The sequence below is a fragment of the Etheostoma cragini genome, chromosome 6, assembly GCF_013103735.1.
Source record: "Etheostoma cragini isolate CJK2018 chromosome 6, CSU_Ecrag_1.0, whole genome shotgun sequence".
Taxonomy (NCBI): domain Eukaryota; kingdom Metazoa; phylum Chordata; class Actinopteri; order Perciformes; family Percidae; genus Etheostoma; species Etheostoma cragini.
The window spans coordinates 18,123,894-18,142,103 of record NC_048412.1 but is presented as its reverse complement, the minus strand read 5'-3'; the positions used below and the strand labels follow the sequence as shown (position 1 = coordinate 18,142,103).

Below are 18,210 nucleotides of genomic sequence, written 5' to 3'. Positions count from 1 at the left end.
CCCCCCCCCCCCCCACCTAAACATTTTCTCTCACACGCCACCAGACGTCTCATTCTTCAGCTCGTAGCACTGCTGCATTGCAGGAGCACATGGAGTGATGATAAGTGGGCGAACCACTTACAGACGCCAGCCGGAGAGAGTGAATTGTGAGCAATCCGAGTCTTGGTTTGGCCCACTCGAGTTGAAGCCTCACAGCTGATGAAACACATGGGAGCCTTACATAATGAAATATGGAAAATGTTGCTAACATGATTTGCTGATAACCAAATGTTTTTCTGTGCAACGTTTGCTCTTTTTTTTTTTTTTTTTTTTTAAAGCTTGAAGATTGACAATCACTATGAACTGTTTTTTTCTGTTTGTCCAGATGCATTATACAATATTTTTCTTCTTTTTTAATCATTCACCTACAGTTTACTGTCGTCCGTTAGTATTTGTTTTCTTTCGCAATATTAATTTAAAGTTGGGAATAGTTAGGATAGTTGGTGGACAGACATAATTTAGTCAGTTTCAGAGTTGCATTATAGAGCCTAGTTTTAATCGCTCATCTAAACAAGATGTGTCTGGACATACAGAACATGTTATCCTTCAAATTCATCTACAATTACTAATTTTTTTTTTTTCCTCTCGTATACAGTCTTCAGGCAAAGTTTAATAAGTGCTGGTGCGTGCTCCCATGCTAAGAAATGACCTTTCGCTTTTTCATATTAATGAGCTTGACTGATGGTTGTTTGTTGCCTTTGGTTGGTGTAAATGTAAGATTTTCTTTTCTTTTTTTACACATGGTTAAAGTGTTTACAGCTGATGTCTCAGGTTTATAGCATTAATAATAGCCCAGGATTTTTTTTTTTTTTTAAGTAAATAATTCACCCTAGACAACTAACACTGCACATTCTCATTTTGGATGTTTTGTTCCTCCTCTCCGATGCAGCGTCATGTTTTCATTAGTTTTTTGCTCCCATGTTACTGTTTACCTCCCATTAGTCTTTGTAACTCTTTCCTTGACATTTACTGGAAGAACTCTCCATGTCCCTCACCTCTCCTGTGTTCATTTTCTGCCATTTACTTCAAATTAGTCTTTTCTCTCTTTCATCTCCCTTTCTCTCTTTCATCTCCCTGCATGCTCTCCTCTCCTGCTCTTCCTACACATTTCTCACCAGTATTTGTTCTCTCCTCATTCTTATCTTTTCTGTTGAGTATGTTTGTGACCGTTTCCCGTTTGCAATTAGACACTCTCACTAGTAAGTATTGTATTGCATCTGTAATGCTTTAATACCGTAGTTTATGTTGCAGCTCACTAACAACTGAAGCTGAAGTTTAATCTGCATTGTCTCCTTCCTATCTACAGATCTGACATGATAAACTGCCATTTTGTAAATATTGTGTATATTTGGTTTTGAAGAAATTAATAAACTTCAAGTATAAAGAACATCAGGTGTTATGTTTTAAATCATGTAATGCACACTGGCAAAATTGATTCATAGAATTTGATAAACGAATAAAACTTGAGTTTGAAAAAAAAATAGAACTGAGGAAAGAAGTTTTGTATGAGCAGTTTATTGTGGAACAAATGTTGAGTGAGAGAATTGAGGGGTTACTTGATACAATCAAGGTGGTAACATCTTTTCCTTTTTACAGCTTTGTTTAACATGTTTATATTGGCCAACACATTTAAGGTGTAAGATGACATCAAAGTGAATTTTGAGTATTTGAAAAGAAAAGAGGACTTAAGAGTTTAATGATAGGTTGAAAAAGATTTAGAAAATTTGAAATTACAGGGAAAATGTCAGAGAATACAACAAAGAAATGACTCAGTAATCAAAGATTAGTTTAGAAGAAAATATGTAAAACTACATGTGATTGGTTATAAAAAAGGAAAGAACAGCAAAAGATTGAGCTCATGCAGTTTAGTTTATTAAAATTAAACAGGAAAGAAGAACATCAGGAAGATAGTTTGAAGGTTAAAAACTGTATACAAAAAGTCTAAAAAGTACATTTTTGCAGAAAACTAATAGAAGTGGTTTTAAAAAACTTCATTGTATTCCTCAAAATACAATGAAGGTTTTTTTACTTGATCTACAGTACCTGTAGATTGTCTTCATTAAGCCCCATATAATGAAAGTTTTAAAAGGTATTTTCACATTTAATCTAATAAGACTTTGTTCAAAAGTTCTGAGGACCAGGACATCTGTTTGTTAACAAATATATTATTAAAGGTGCATTAAAAAGCTATGTATGTAGAGAGGTTACAACTGTATAATTAATCTCAAGTGCACAGTTTGAGAATTTGTTACAAAAATAGTCTGGGCATGGCTTCTACGGCCCTAATAGACCTGGCTGTCCAGTTAGAAAAATTGTCAAAACTATAAAGAACAATAGAACAGCTACTGATGAAAGACTAAGGAGCAAAAGTAGAGCTGCAAAACTAGCTCAGCCTGAAGCAAGAACTAAACAGGCAAAGAACAAACTGCTAAGAAAGCTAGATGCAAACAGTATACAGGAGCAGGAGAGAGAAAACGCATGCATCATGCAAAAACAGAAAGTCGAAGCAAAGGTAATAGTCATTCAGGGAGAAAAGATTAAAATCTATATCTAGTATTATACTGGCACAACTACACCTTCTAATGAAACCTTTGAATTTAGATCAGAAAGTAGGTAGTAAGACATGCAATTAGAAGAGAAGTACAGGCCCGAAACAAGTTATATACTGTAAATGCAAGAAATAGAAGGAAAGAGGCTGCTTGGGTTACTGTATAAGTCCGGATTAATTTGATCCAGACACATGGGATGTGAGTGGAGGAAGTCAGTCGAGTTACTTTTACATCAATTACAAGTCAAGACTTCTTTGGCATCAGAGCAGCATAGAAGCGAAAAACAAAGACACAGTAAGTAAAAAAAAAAAAAACATTGGAAAATGTTACGGATCAATAAAGGACAGAAGAGGAAAAGAGAGAAAAAAAAAGTTTTATTTAGAGGTAAACATCAAACACAGCAGGAAGGAGTGCAACAGAAACAAAGAGTAGGTTGAGGAGAAATTATCAATACAAGTTGAGAAGTCATTCAACAGTTCTTAGTGAGGAAGGAGAGAGAAAATGCAGGAAAGGATGACAGTAAAGAGTGGAATAAGATAACATTAGACAAGAGTTGAACAGAACAGAATATATGTGAACTCTTACACAGCGAGCATCAATATCTGCAGCATACAGATGAGAGACACAGTCTGAAATATTTATATTCTACTGCCTTTCAACCTCAGTTTGTGCGGCAAAGCCAGCAGCAAAAGACTGCTTCTTACTGCAATTCCTAGTTGTGCATGTGTATAACTGTGTGAAAGTAAAACAGGGTTTAAAGAATCTCAGAAAAATAAAACTTTCCTGGGTGAACAGAGGAACAATAATCCTCAATAGTTAAAGGCTCATTGGGTGGTAAGGTACAGGGCACCAGAAACAGAAAATATGTTGAATGAGCATTTATGGACAGAAAAGTGAAAAGAAAAAAAAAGCTCTGCAGAATCAAAGATCACAAACACAGAAAATGATACAGGATTAATTAATTATGGCAGCTGTAATAAAAGCTAAAAATGTATGAGAGGTAGATTGTTAGAAAGGCACAAAAACAAATAGAATTCCAACTACATCCTTACCAGCATTCATTTTGTTGTTTGTAATAATGATACCAGTGTTACAGCTGTCTCGGTCGACTGGGTAACTAAACAGTGTTGATGCACAACCTCACTCATGTACTCACACACGCACACACACACACACGCACGCACAAACACACGCACGCACACACACACACACACACACACACAAACAAGATTTAGTAAATAATCAATCATTAAAAAGAAGTCATTAAACAAACGTTTTGTACAGTTTGACCCGTGAATCTTGCAGATATTATTCACAAAATTCATTCTCACAGTATTTTTCACCCACTTCTGTAGTGTTAGCCAACATCACTACTCTTTAAATTCAGAAAACAATAATCCTTTAAAGGTTTTAAGTCTATATATTACATAACATCCTCTTTCAGGTGCTATTCGTCAGTAGAATGGACAGTAAATGGGTCCTACACTATTTACAACTTCAGTCTGTTTAGTCTCTCAAGGAGAGGTTGTGATGGAGGCGGGAAGTAAAATCATTTCCACATTACCCAGGATCTCACAATCTATCGTGCAGTGTCCATGGATCAGCCAATCCCAGAGTTCAAAAGAGACGTCTTCCCACCAGTGGGTGGCTCAGTACGGGGTGAAGCGGTTATAGCCTCCTCTGTACAAACTGGCCTGTTGACAGAAGCAGTGTGCCAGGTGTGACCAGGGTCTGCCGTTAACCGCAGATGTAACAAGATAGTTTACAACAGAGGCTGTGTGTGTGTTTTGACTAAACTCACCATTGTACCAACTCCATATGTCGTTGTTGGTCCAACTGAGTGGTGATAGGGATCCGCAGCTGTGGTGTAAATGCGTCCGTATCTGTTCAAAAACATCAGGAGCAGATGTAAATGTCATCTGCAGTAGCCAGGATTTTAGAAAGGCTGGTTTACAGGGTGCTGTTTATAAAGCCGCTCACATTGACATAACAGCAAAATATTTTCACATTTAGCTTCAAACAACGTTTAAAAAACTTACACGAATTTTTGAGGGTCATTTTTTGCATATTTGCAACAACATTTCTCAAATTGACCCACAAAAACTCATACCAGTTTTTTTTTTTTTTAATTTGAAGCTAAATATGACAAAATGTTGTCGTTATGTTCAGTGTGAGCCGCTTTACAAACGGCACCCCATACTGGTTGACCTTTTTTATTTCTTAATTCAGTTGCTTAATAACAGTCTTTTGTAAGTTCTTCACTTATAATGGTCTTTTCCACTATTTGATTCATTTTTATGTAAAAAAAGGTCAAAGTGAAAGACAATTAGTTTAAAAGAAAATCTCAAATAGCCTTAATAAAACCTGTCATGTGTAGTTAACTAGTCATTAAAACATATTTTCAGACACAAAACCAAGGACATGATCTTAGCTAAATAAGGGAAAATGATTTGTTTTACCAACTGATTGGGGGTCAAAGTATAAAGCTTAATATATATTTTTATACTTCATTTTAATTAGCCTATTTAGCTAACTGTATTATTTATTGATGTATTCAGTTATAATTTGTATATATTTATATTTATATATTTTATTATATTTTGTATATTGTATGCACTCATGATGAAGATGCGTTTGTAAATGTTGCAAGTGAGGCAGATATCATATTTCCAAAAATCCAATGCAGTTAAAAAATAAACTTGTCAGGCATTCTGGTGTATAATGGCTCAATTGATGTAGATTTAGAGAATAAATCCTAAAATAAAGAAAAGACTTCCCCTCCTTTGAATTTGTCAGATTAGAAGTAAAAGTTGATTTGTAATCTTGCTATGAGAAACACATGGAGGGACTGTGTGGGGTGTTTCTCTGCCTACCCATCGCTGTAGGTTGCTGTGGCAGCAGACACTGATTGAGCCACTCTATAAGCTGCAGGATACCCGCCCTGCACAGAAAAAAATAAATAACATGTACATACAGTAGCTACACCACTTTAAATGACTTTGGGAAGAGACATGTGCAGTTACTTACATAGACTTCTGCTCCATACAGTCCATCCTGATACACCACCCTGAGAAAGGTGAGTGAAAACAATAATAAAATGTTAAAGCAGTGAATAAAGTGAATGTAGACCAGGTACTGGTACTTAGACACAGTTGCTATGTTCAAAATCGCATTCTTTTTGCTTTTAGTATGAACTACAGTTGCCCTAGCGACATATCTACTGATGAATGCAGTATGCATACATTAGGGACACACTACTTCTTCATAACTTGAACTTTGACCCTCTTGCTTATATAAAGCAAGCCGACTTACATACTACAACATTTGACCCGATCCAGTAGGACATCCTGGTATTTTTGCCATACTGCTTTTTAAATACTGTGTTATGTTAATAAATGTCTTTCTGGCACACTAAATAGTATGGCACTATGTGTATGGGATCGCAGGGAGTGTCTAACCCAGGGTAGGTGGGTACAGCAGTGGGCGTGGCTGCAGCAGAGCGAATTGTGTTGTAGACGGCTCGGCCTCGACCTCGCAGCGCAGAGCCCCGGTAGGCCAATGTGGGAGTTGCTACGGGATACGGGAAACTCGCGACTAAAGAAAGAAACAAATAGTAGAAAAAGTGAATAGTACAATGCTTGTTGTCTTATTACAATAACAGCTTGGTGTTACAGGGAGGAACCCACCGGTATAGAGTTCAGGTGCGTACATCGCCCCCATGACGGGGTTAATCTTCCATCCAGAAGCTACACACAGAAAAAAAATTAAGAATACGTTTCCCAGAACTCTTCCAGAATCCCTTAACACGTAAATATATTTAAAAAAAAACGAGTGTCTTACTTGAGATTTCACTATTAACAAGAGGTGTCTGTGGCTTCTTGGTAACTACTCTTGCAGTGGCATTATTAACCTGTGGAAACACAGAATATGTGATGATGAAAGATTAATATATTCAGAATATGAATGTGGAAAACCTACAAGTTTTTGGAAAATTCTACCTCACCTCAATCTTTCTCCCCTCCACAATCGTCCCATTCAGCTTTTCTCTTGCTCGGTCAGCCTCACCCGCACTCTCGAAGGTGACAAACCCAAAGCCCTACAAGTTCACACAGTCACATTGTGTGTTTATATTCTGTTTTTGTTCATTAAAAATCCAGTTTTGGAACTTATAATATTTTTTTGATGCTCACCTTGGACCCCCTCTCATTGAAGATAATTTCTACATCAAGGATCTTCCCAAATTGCTGCAAATTTCAGAATAAGTGAGTAAATATAAATAAAATAAGATAAAGATCATTAAATCAATAATATGGACAACAACTGTACAAATTTATTGTAATTCTGTGTGATAATGAGAAATTCATACCCCAAACATCTGCCGGAGGTCTGGGTCTCTGAAGCGGAACGGGATATTGGAGACGTGAAGGCGTTTCGGTTGGGCCTTACCTGACCCCTCCTCATCACTTCCACTTCCTGCTCCGCCCGCTGATGACACGGACATGCTCAGAGACTGGGGGTCAGAGGTCACAGGGGCCAAGACATCCTCCTGACAGTGAGAAAGTATGAAAATAGGAGAAGGAGGAAGAGGAGAAGAAGCAAGAACGTGGATAGAAAAAGAATGGACGGGAAGGAAGAGACATGAAAGAACAAACAATAACAGAAAGATGGAAAAAGAAAGAGTGTAAATGAGATGAGAATAGGTGAGAGGGAAAATGGGAAGAGGGCATCAGTAGAAAAGCAAAGAAAGAAAGGGGAACAAATCATAAAGTCAATTCAGAGAACCAATTCTGCAACATCTTTCAGAGATTTCTGTTCTGTAAAAAATAATCCAGTCACGTAAGCATCACAAGGGCATTAGGCAAAGATCATTTTCATGAAGTGATTCAAACCAAAGTTCAAAGAGCATTCAGCAACCAGTGATCCCTCTCAGGCAAATATGAGGGGGCACCAAAGGGCTCCATTTTAGTGAGGAGCTACATGCCTTTGTCTGAAGACTAAAACACTGTACAATAACAACGAAGATGATATATATCTGACAATAAAACTACTTATGCTCACTCAAGCTGTTGCAAAGAGAGTAAATACAGTTTATGCTCCCTGAAAAGCAAGAAAGACTTGAACTTAGTCCTAAAGTTATCTGCAGTTGTAGTAATCTATTACATACAAAACTATAGTAATATTTAACAAAATGAGATTGTCCCATGCAGAAAACCTAAAGTACTAATATGCCAAAACCAAAACATTCACTATCCCACAATGCACCACGATGCTACTGTGTGCTCGTGTATGTGTTGGTCAACCAGCATTATCAACCATTCCAAAAAAGTTAAATATGTGTTTTTAAGACAAAGGAATGAGCCCAAACAAGAAAATTGCAACAAAATGTCTGCATGTAAACACAGTGAGCTTCAGTAGTGATGAAGAAGGAGAGGAAAGATATACATTAAAAAGCAAAGAAAAATTACTAGAAAGTTAATTATATAGAAAAAATGGCAGTCCTGAATCTAATGCAAAAGTGAAGTCTTAAATGTGTATTAGCATTCTGACACCAAGAGGGAGATGGTGGGAAAGGCCTCAGTGCAGCAGTGAAGAATACAATTAAACCAAAGTAAACAAGGCAAAGGTGCGCAAGAAGCTTGAAAAGGAAGAGGGTGATGGGTGGGGGTGGGGGAGGCAAATAGCTCAAAACTGTACGTTCCACAAGGGTCAGTCTGGGGTCACGGTGCTGCTTTTCTGCCAAGGGTTAAAGGTCAATTGTCAAGTGGCATAATTAATAAGTTGGGGATAGAAGGTAAAGAGACTCATTCACACACAGGAGTGTATTACACAAACAAACACACACAGGCCATTGGATTACACTACAGTGGCTTACACACACGCACACACACACACACACACAAACAGACACACACACACAGACACACACACAAACAGAGACACCAGACAGGCTGGAGTGGAGGGGAGACAGGGAGAGAGGTTTGAGTTGAGTGGTGGTGTCATGTCACGATGCAGAATTGTGTTTCTGGACCTGAGCGATATTTCAGAAGGGGAAAGGGGGTCATCTGGTCAGCCTCCCCTTTTGACCCCCTCCCTCCATGGCGACGTCTCAACTTTCCCCCGAAAATCAGCACGGACCCGAGTATGTCAGGGGCTCTAGTAATAAAATATATAGATGGGGCCACAAAACACCATTTATGAGAGGAGGAAGAGAGATGTGCAGCAGCAGGACAAAGCTGATCTGCCATGCAGACCAGGCTAAAAACTTCTGACCATATCATTGTGGATGTGTTCGTTCCTAAAGGAAAATTGATTAGGGAAAGCAACACTAATTTCTGTCTAAATGGATCCCTAAAAACCTTGTTGTCTTCATGCCAATACAGAGTTTCAACCTGCTTCCAACTTAAATTATATTTTTAAATAATTTTCCATACTACAGCAATGCTAGTATCTCTGTTACTTACATAGTGGTGCATGCTAACCTGCTCACAATGACAATGCTACAGTTTAATGTTTACCATGTGCACCATGTTAGCATGCTAACATGCTAAATCTTGGTTTATCCTGATAGCATGCTAACATTTGCTAATTAGCATTAAACACAAAGTAGAGCTGAGACTCATACAAATGTTCATCATCACCATCAGTTTTGCAACTATTTGGTGTTGAAGCTGAAGTTTTGACCCGATGATGACACTAGTGGAAAGGTCACAGGAACACCAAACCTATTAGGATTTATCCTCTTGGGACCTTGAATATCAGTGGCAAAGATTCAAAACCATCTCACCTGGGGACCATGAATATTTCAAATTGCCATTGAATTCCAGGCACATTTGTTGAGATATTTACATGTGAACCAACTAACAGACCAACATTACCATAACTAGTGCCTTGCCGCTAGCATGTTTAATAAGAAAGGATAATGCAGGTCGCTGCACCATAATCAAGAAAAATTAAATTTTTTCAAGTTTTCAAATCAAGTTTTTTTTAAATTGGAAACAGTTTGAAATATTCTTACTGAACTGGCAGATGTTTTCACATATTTAAGAAAATACGAATTACAGACAAAAGTGGTACATTTTTTGTAGTGTGACAAACTGTGTTGGATTTACTTGTTCAAAAACATAATTCTTATATTAACATACAGCTGCTTTCTTTTATGTTACAATAACATTTTCCATTTAAATAAAAAGTAACTCCACTGTTAAAACAGTAAATCCTTTAACCCACTTCACTGTAAACTAGCAATATCATCACAATATGTCACTACCATAATCTTGAAAGGTGATCTGTTTCATAGCCTGCTAAATAAGACACAGGGAAGCAGAATAGTGGGGATCTAGTTTCATCAACAAATCCCCACCACACACACACACACACACACACACACGCGTGCACGCGTGCATTGGGTGTGAGCGGCCTTCCCTTACATGGACACAACAGTGGAAGTGGGGCTCTAAATATAGAAGGAAACTCAATCTGGCCATGTTCCCCTGGTGAGACTTATGGATGTACTACCTGAAGCAGCAGGGCTTCTTGTCACATTAACTTACTGAAGATCCGATTTTATTAGGACATTCTTGTCTTGTCATGAACTGAATTCCACTCCCAAACTGTTCTTACCGTGTTACTGGATGTCAGAGCCTCTGCCCCTTCAAGCTGGGGGCCCTGATAGACTCTGAGTTGGGGGTGTTCGGGGTACTCTGAGCTGGGGTGTGAAGTGGTGAAATCAAGAGGTGGCAGTCTGCCTACAGATGTTGGCGGACCTTGACCAGGCGGGGGATAGGAGGGTGGGGGGGCGTAGACCTGAGGCAGGGTGGGGTCGCCGCCGCCGGGGCCGCCCTCCTGAGTGGCGCCCCCCTGCATGAAGACAGAGAGGGAGCAAAGAAATCAGCCACTGATACCACACAAGATCTCAGATGTCAGAGGCGTAAACAAACTAACCACCAGGTTGTTGCTGTTCTTCTGCTTTCCCAATAATGAATTGTTGTGATTTGGGAATGTTTATGATGCATAATCAAATCAATACAAAGTATGAGAATGACAGGATGAACATGTGTAATCCCAGTTTCTAAATTTCTAGATGCTTGTTTCAGCCAAAATGTTTGCAATTACTTGTTCGAATACTAAAATGAAAAGTATCTCTTCCCTGTCAGTGGTGGAAACTTAGTACAGTTACTCTGTAGGCCTACTTAAGCACAATTTTCAGGTACTACTTTGATTTTCCGCTACTTTCTACCACACTACACTTTAGAGGCAACTATTCTACTTTATACTACATGTATTTGATAACTTTAGTTACTGGTTAATTTGCAGATTCACAATAGTAATTAAAATGTTATCAACAGATACAGCTTTATTGTACGTATCTATCTTTACTGATCCCTGGAAGGCAATTCAGCTACCCGGCAGAATATAAAATAATTAATGTTAGCCCTAAATTTACCAACTGAAACATTAAAACAATGAACAAAGTAATGTTTCAATAGTTATAATCCAATAAATGATTCTGAAATGACCCATTCTCTGTGATGAGAACTTACATTTTTGGTTCCTCATATTCTAATGTTGATACTTTTCTACTTTCACTCAAGTAAAACTGTGGATGCAAAACTTTTAGGAACACTGCTGCACTGTGGTGTTGCAATGTTTACAGTTAGAGCTGAACAAGTTAGTTTATTAACCTATTAATTTAATTATTTGGCAACAATTCTGATAGATAATTAACCCTCTGTCATTTGTCAAGTAAAACTGCCAAAAAGTTAATGGTTCCAGTTACTCAAATTTGAAGATTTCCTGCATTTCTCTGGATTATTTCTTATTAAATTTAACTTTTGACTGTCAGACAAAAGAACCAGGGACATCGTCACAGGAGTTTTGCAGAATATTCTGACATATTTTAGAATAAACCATCAATCAGTTTATGAAATAAATAATAGATAGATCAATGAATGATGAAAATAAATTTAGTTTTGAATGACTGAAACCATGACTCATCTCAATCCTCCTTTCAGTCAAATAACACAGTAAACTCCTTAAAGTCAGAAACAGTTAAGCACAGATCACAGAAGGGAACGACCATGCTATAAAAAGCCATATACAGTCTTGATACAAATAAATGAAAGATCAAATTTAGAAGTTAAAAGCATTGTCTTACCCCTTTACTGCATTCCTTGATTTCTGATGCATTGTCTAACAACTGCTGCATGTTTTAATGCCAGCTGGCCACCCGCCTACCACACCATAAGTTCCACTCATCCACCAATCACATCATAGTATTGCCTGAGCAAAAAAAAAAACAGGAGGCCACACCATGCAGCTGTGGTCATCTGTAACTGTCAATCAACTCATCCCCCTACCCACCCTGTCTTCAATTTAAACACTCAAGAGCGCGCACACACACACACACACACACACACACACACACACACACACACACACACACACACAGCAGATAAAGATGAAGTATTTATGAATGTAAATGCTCCTACAGTTGCAAGTCAGTATGTCATAAACGTATTATCACATCATACAAAAAAGATATGAGAAGTAAAGCAACTAAGCACCCCGGGTGCAATGATGGACGGTACCAGTGTCATGTTGTGACAGGTTTCAAATTTTTTGAGATATGAAGATGTAGATAGCACAATAAAGAACGAATGGTTGAACATGGGTCAAACACTTGAGCCAAGTTTTCAAAGTGCACACCTGAGTCGCCATCGCTGGCAGCATTTAAGTAGCCTACATAAGGACGGTAAGCTTTTGCCATCACAAAAATGTTGGATTGAACCAATAATTGAACTTTTTTGTTCCTCACTTGGTCAGTTTATTAAATCAGAGCATGGGTTCTCTCTAAAAACAAGTAAGTCTCTGTAAACAAGACTTGGAGCCATGGCTGTCAGTCACTGTAAGGCACAGTAGTGATTTGGGCTAAATGCTAACATTCGCTAAGCTAATGGTAAAATGCCAATGTTTGGCAGGTACAATGTTTACCATGTTAACCATTGGAGTTTAGCGTGTTAAAATTATCACATTTACTTATCAGCACTAAACACGAATTAGGCAACGTCTGAGGCAGGTGTTTGTTCACAAATCAAAGTATTGAGATTTAACTTTTGACCTGATGGTGACGGGGGAAAGTCGGGGGATCACCAAATGATTCCAATTTGTCCCGAGGAGAACATGACTTTGTACCAAATGTCATGGCATTAAGCCCTTACAAAACAATAGTTACGATGCTGATTAAGCCTGTCACCGCCAGGGAAAATGCTCTATACAGTATTTCTCAGTACACCGCAGCTGTGGTGTCTGGTGGCTACATCATACCCACTCACAGTCTGGACAACATGAATGTCTGTAAACAATTTCACAACAATCAATCCAATACGTGTTTAATTTAGGACCAAAGTGGTGGACCAACTGACTGATATTGCCACCTCTTGAGCCATAACGCTAGTGTGGATAAAAAGCATTTGCCTAAGGCAAAACATACTGGAAGTGTAAATCAATTTTTCAAAATCCAACATACCCTGCTATCACATTTGTTGTTGTCAATTCTAATTCTGAAAAGTACAGTATATTGAAGGATTCTCCAGTGTTAACTATATCATGCTGGAAGATGTGTCCAAATGCTAACACGTGTCTGTATTGTGTCCCATTTATCTCAAGAAACAAACAGTGTCTGATTACCTCGACCGTCCTCACAGATAAAAAAAAAAGTGACAGATGTGGGAAGATAACACAATCTGTTAGATATCACTACCAGTCTTTGTATTCCCACAGACTGTAACCCCCAGCCACTGTGCCTGATTCAGTGACACAGTGTCAGCAGACGTACAGACACTGTCCCCCCCCCTCGCCTCCTTTTTTTGACATTTGTTCCCTCTTTCTCTCGTCTCCCTCCTCAGCTGTCAGTTGGTGGTCAGAGTTCAATGGCTCTGAGCCAGGTGCCTGCTGGGACAGCTGCCACAGGATTTACACGCAGACAACACTAAACTACAGATGTGGCCTTTTAGTGCCGGCCAAGTTACAAACACATGTAACACATAGCTTATTTAATTAAACTAAATATCCCGTTCCCACCCATTTGTTCTCTACATCCTGCTTCTTTCCTTTAATAACACTTGGCTTTTATCAGATGGTTCATAATGAAGATAAGGTAAAGATGGGTGACTGACAAAAGTCCCTGACCCCGAAAAGATGCATTAATCATGCAGGCATTTCTGACAAAAACTTCCATAATTGTGTTCCACGGAAATATAACATTTTACAGTAGTAAAAGGTTTAAGTTGTTTTGGAAAAGTATCTCAATCCTCAGATCTTGAAACTCTGTTTTGGTTCCAGTCACCTCCACATGTTAGTACCCATCTATATTTTCTAAACTAAAGAAATAGATGTGAATATTATGCCTGAACAGCTAAATACTCAATATTTTAAAGCACAACTGGTTTCATACTTATTACAAGTAGAGTTAAGTTGAGTGTAGAAAACAAGAAAGGTAACAGAATCTCTTCCTGTGATTATCTGCTCAGGAAAGGCAGGCTAAAAATACCGCTGGAGTGTGAACCACAGAGACAAGGTAGAGAGATACCAGATGCATTGTGGCATCAATGGTATGTCAGGGACACTTAGGCGTGCACACACACACACACACGCACGTGCACGCACACACACACACACACACACACACACACTTTTGGCATCACTGAGACCAGTAGACTAAAGATAACCTCTAATGTGTCCTTACTTTTAAATGCATAAGATCTTTCAGAATCAGTGTTCTTCCCCCAGCTCCCATCAGACCTCTTTTGTTTTTCATTCCTCTAATCTCTAGTCACTATTACAACACTAAACTAAAATAAACAAAAGTTGTGACTAATTAATTCAGGGAAATAAGGAAGCTTGGGTTTCCTCTGGTGAATTAAATGATTTTGTCCTCACTGAATATGTTGTCTTGACGGTTGATTACACATTTAGAGCTGAAAGAATTAGTCAAAAAAAAGGATAATTTATTGATCAAAGAATGCATTGTACAGCTGATAAGCAGATTAATAAATTATGCAAATAGTTGTTGGTTCCAGCCCTAAACTCATTTAACTATGGATTTTCTTCCAATTTGTATTCATATAATGATACAATATATCTTATTTCTTACTCTTAAAACCTGAGTCACCTTATAAACACTCAGTCGGATGACGCAGGCCTGTAAAGACAAACATTTATGTGACAACAAATTAAGGAGTGTTTACCTGAACTATGCTGGGGTAGCATGTGGTTGTCTGTGGGTAAACAGGGAGTCCATAAGGCTGGAGAATCACAGTGGGTGAGGAGAGCATGGCCCAAACACCACGCACAAGGCGACAGGGAACGATGGAAGATTGGAGGACAAGGAGCAAGAAAGCAGGGGAAAAGGAAGCGTTGATTTGCACACAGGAGAGCAGGCAATTAGGCTGGGGGAAATAGTCCCAACAGGAGAAAACTGAAGATCCAAGAGGGTGAGGGGAAAGAAGGTTAAGACTCAATTTAACCTTGCAGATAAGTAAAAGAAGAAAACGCAAAGAAAGTCCAGAAAACAACCAATGTGTCCTGTCTGTAAAAGACACAATATAGATGAGTGAAAGAGAAAGCAAGTGAGCCTCTGTGTGTCCATCAGTTGATCATGCTGCCTGACAGACAGAAACACATGCTCAGGGTCCCATTTCAGAGTTATATAAATAGTCACGCATGTCCTTCTCTCTGAGTTTACCACCTTACCACCCTCACTCTTACACATGTTGTCATGCAAGATTTTCCCCCACTTGTTACACACTTACACAATAACAACCTATACATCAGCATTTGAAGTAAACACTAAATCCAAAGCAAGTCAGTTAAGTCCTTGTGTACCCTAAAGTGGTAAATTCCACCATTAAGACTAACAGCTGCAAGTGTGTTATCATTTCTTGACATAGCCTACATGAATCCTATTTATACACACACACACACACACACACACATACATACACATATATATATATATAATACACATATATTATATAGAGGCTTTACACGAGTGTTTTCGGCTGTTTTTTTCTGTTTGACCAACAGCGTTTCCGTGCGACCATAGACAGTTAAAGAAGACTGTAAAGTCCCACTTCCGTTCGAGCGTGAGGAGGCATGATGGGATATGTAGTGCGTGTGTCCGCAGTATAAAACCATCGTGAACTTCCTTCAACTTCCTCTTTACTGCGCTAGCCTGAGCGAGACAGGTACTGATTGTAACTTCATGCCGCAACATCACATGAACTCATAGCGTATTGACATTTAGAATGTATAAATATTAACGGTAAAAAGATAAGGGCTAATTGTAATATTATTAGGCTTATGGGCTCGTGTGACGTTTTAATAACCAGCGTATTTTGTTACGGATTGTTGAATTGAAAAGCTAATTTGTTTAGGCTAACGCTAGCTTGTCACATCGAACAACGTGGTGTGGTCCAGCTGCGGCCTTGTCGTAATGGTTCAGAAATGGCTGGCTTCTAACGCTTCTTTACATGATTTTCTCTAATTTAAACGCATTATTGTGATGGTGGTAAATTTTAGCTGGGATATTAATATTGTAATATTGAACGGAAGCTAAAATGACGTGATTTGAAACAACGTTGCCACAACCTTCATTGAATCTATTGTTCAGATAGAGATATTTGAGAGCAGTACGCACAGAATTGTGAACTTTGGCTTTAATTTGAAGGATGTAACGTTACTGTTGTCCAATTTTAGACGTTCTAGTGTGACCGAGAATGTCGTTTTGTTTATAGGAGCTTGGGGAGACTAGTGTGTAGTTGTGACTGTTTACCCATCTGTTTTACTGGTTTACCTACACTGATTAACGTAACCTAAGTCTGATATCCTGATTTTGCAGGCACTTTTAAGCCGCCATGCCCGTTGCCAGGAGTTGGGTTTGTCGCAAGACATATGTCACCCCCCGCCGCCCCTTCGAGAAGTCCCGTCTTGACCAGGAGTTGAAACTCATTGGTATGCTGTGATTTCATGATTACCAGTGAAGTTACGTGGCCGCTTTTGGACTTTCCAGCACTTAACTTGACCTTTTACTTTCCCATCTTCTTTCAAGGTGAGTATGGGCTGAGGAACAAGCGTGAGGTGTGGAGGGTCAAGTTCACCCTGGCCAAGATTCGTAAAGCTGCCAGAGAGCTGCTCACTCTTGATGAGAAGGACCCCAAGCGTCTGTTTGAAGGTATGCAAAATAATTCAAATAAGAACTGCAATGGCCGATGATTACATTATCATTTTTTCAGACTTTTCTGTGGTGTCAAGAATTCCTCGTCAATGAGGCCATTATTTTACTCAAATGGCCATACGTACACTGTGTGTTCCTGTGTCTAGGATTGTAAATGGCTCTTGTGTGGCTTTCCAGGTAATGCTTTGCTCAGGCGTCTGGTGAGGATCGGTGTACTGGACGAGGGTAAGATGAAGCTTGATTACATCCTGGGTCTTAAGGTTGAAGATTTCTTGGAGAGGAGGCTGCAGACACAGGTCTTCAAGCTTGGACTTGCCAAGAGTATCCACCATGCCCGTGTCCTTATCCGCCAGAGGCACATTCGGTAAGTTCTACGGCTCCTAGGAAACAAATAATATAAGGGCACAAGTCTTATGAGGGACTCATCAGAAACTCAATGCTTCCTTTTATTAGAGGATCAACTTGTAACGCTCCCTCCTGAGATTTAAATTTCAAGCAAGGTCAATTCGGTATCAAAACCGTATACCTTGTAGACTTTGCCCAGAGACAATCCTGCCACAGAGGGCTTGGACTGTGCCACGGGTGTTGTGGCGGTCAGGTAAGGTATGGGGGATTGCACCTCGGGCAATTGTAGTATTTACTCTAAACTTGTGTAATTACATGTTTATGTACTGTAGTAAATACTCAGGCTGATGATTTAACTTCATATACTCAGATTTTCTGTGGTGTCAAGAATTCCTCGTCAATGAAGCCTGGTGTAAAAAGATGGCACTAGCTCATTTACATGTTTTAAGATAAATACATTAATACATTTGAATGCCTTTTTCTAAAGTGAATCTTTGTTTCTCCAGTGTGCGCAAGCAGGTGGTGAACATCCCCTCCTTTGTGGTCCGCCTAGACAGCCAGAAGCACATTGACTTCTCTCTGAGGTCTCCATACGGTGGTGGACGCCCAGGCCGCGTCAAGAGAAAGAACGCCAAGAAGGGCCAGGGTGGAGCTGGAGGAGCTGATGATGAGGAGGAGGATTAAGAAGATATCCTTCAGGGGGTGTTCTAATACTTCCTGTTGAAAAATTTTCAATAAATGTTTGGTCTGACCAGAGAAGTGTTTTATATTTTTTTTTTTTCCCTCCCGAGAATGTTTGTTCTCAATGAGTCACTATAATAACTTATACATCAGCATGTGAGGAAACACTGAATCCAAAGCAAGTCAATAAACTCTTTGTGTACCCTAAGTGGTAAATTCCACCACTAAGACTAACAGTTAAAAGTGTGATTTCTTGACATAGCCTACATGAATCCTATTTACATGTGTTTATATTGTAGCATAATCATAGACATTCTAAGAAATAAAATTTATTTTCAAATAGGTAGAAGTTAATTGGCTTTG

General features: G+C 38.9%; 2 protein-coding genes across 3 annotated transcripts; one reads left to right on the top strand and one right to left on the bottom strand.

The window, feature by feature from the left end:
* Positions 1-3,862: 3,862 nt before the first annotated feature.
* On the bottom strand, positions 3,863-15,263 carry rbfox1l (RNA binding fox-1 homolog 1, like). 2 transcript variants are annotated; one of them, XM_034873478.1, is made up of 12 exons: positions 14,834-15,263; positions 10,209-10,445; positions 6,955-7,134; positions 6,779-6,832; positions 6,592-6,684; positions 6,429-6,498; positions 6,275-6,334; positions 6,047-6,182; positions 5,616-5,655; positions 5,462-5,529; positions 4,390-4,471; positions 3,863-4,282 (listed from the first exon to the last, which is right to left on the bottom strand). In XM_034873478.1, the coding sequence occupies exons 1-12, from the start codon at positions 14,918-14,920 to the stop codon at positions 4,238-4,240; spliced, it is 1,152 nt and encodes a 383-aa protein (XP_034729369.1). In that variant the 5' UTR covers positions 14,921-15,263; the 3' UTR covers positions 3,863-4,237. The 2 variants fall into 2 exon arrangements, with proteins under 2 accessions (XP_034729369.1, XP_034729370.1); XM_034873479.1 differs by lacking the exon at positions 14,834-15,263 and adding an exon at positions 11,743-11,924.
* Positions 15,264-15,648: 385 nt separating this feature from the next.
* rps9 (ribosomal protein S9) lies at positions 15,649-17,925 on the top strand. The gene is made up of 5 exons (XM_034874852.1): positions 15,649-15,832; positions 16,486-16,598; positions 16,696-16,818; positions 16,999-17,185; positions 17,673-17,925. Exons 2-5 carry the CDS (start codon positions 16,502-16,504, stop codon positions 17,848-17,850), a joined length of 585 nt encoding a protein of 194 aa, XP_034730743.1. The 5' UTR covers positions 15,649-15,832; positions 16,486-16,501; the 3' UTR covers positions 17,851-17,925.
* Positions 17,926-18,210: the final 285 nt, after the last annotated feature.

Excerpts from the sequence above, each read along its gene's own strand:
- rps9 (XM_034874852.1), top strand. The coding sequence starts at position 16,502 with ATGCCCGTTGCCAGGAGTTGGGTTTGTCGCAAGACATATGTCACCCCC. Across the intron at positions 16,599-16,695 it reads CCAGGAGTTGAAACTCATTG|GTGAGTATGGGCTGAGGAAC; the intron begins GTATGCTGTGAT and ends TCTTCTTTCAAG. Across the intron at positions 16,819-16,998 it reads CCCCAAGCGTCTGTTTGAAG|GTAATGCTTTGCTCAGGCGT; the intron begins GTATGCAAAATA and ends GTGGCTTTCCAG.
- rbfox1l (XM_034873478.1), bottom strand. The coding sequence starts at position 14,920 with ATGCTCTCCTCACCCACTGTGATTCTCCAGCCTTATGGACTCCCTGTT. Across the intron at positions 5,656-6,046 it reads GCTGTACCCACCTACCCTGG|GGTGGTGTATCAGGATGGAC; the intron begins GTTAGACACTCC and ends CACCTTTCTCAG. Across the intron at positions 4,472-5,461 it reads ACAGCAACCTACAGCGATGG|ATACGGACGCATTTACACCA; the intron begins GTAGGCAGAGAA and ends GTTTTTGAACAG.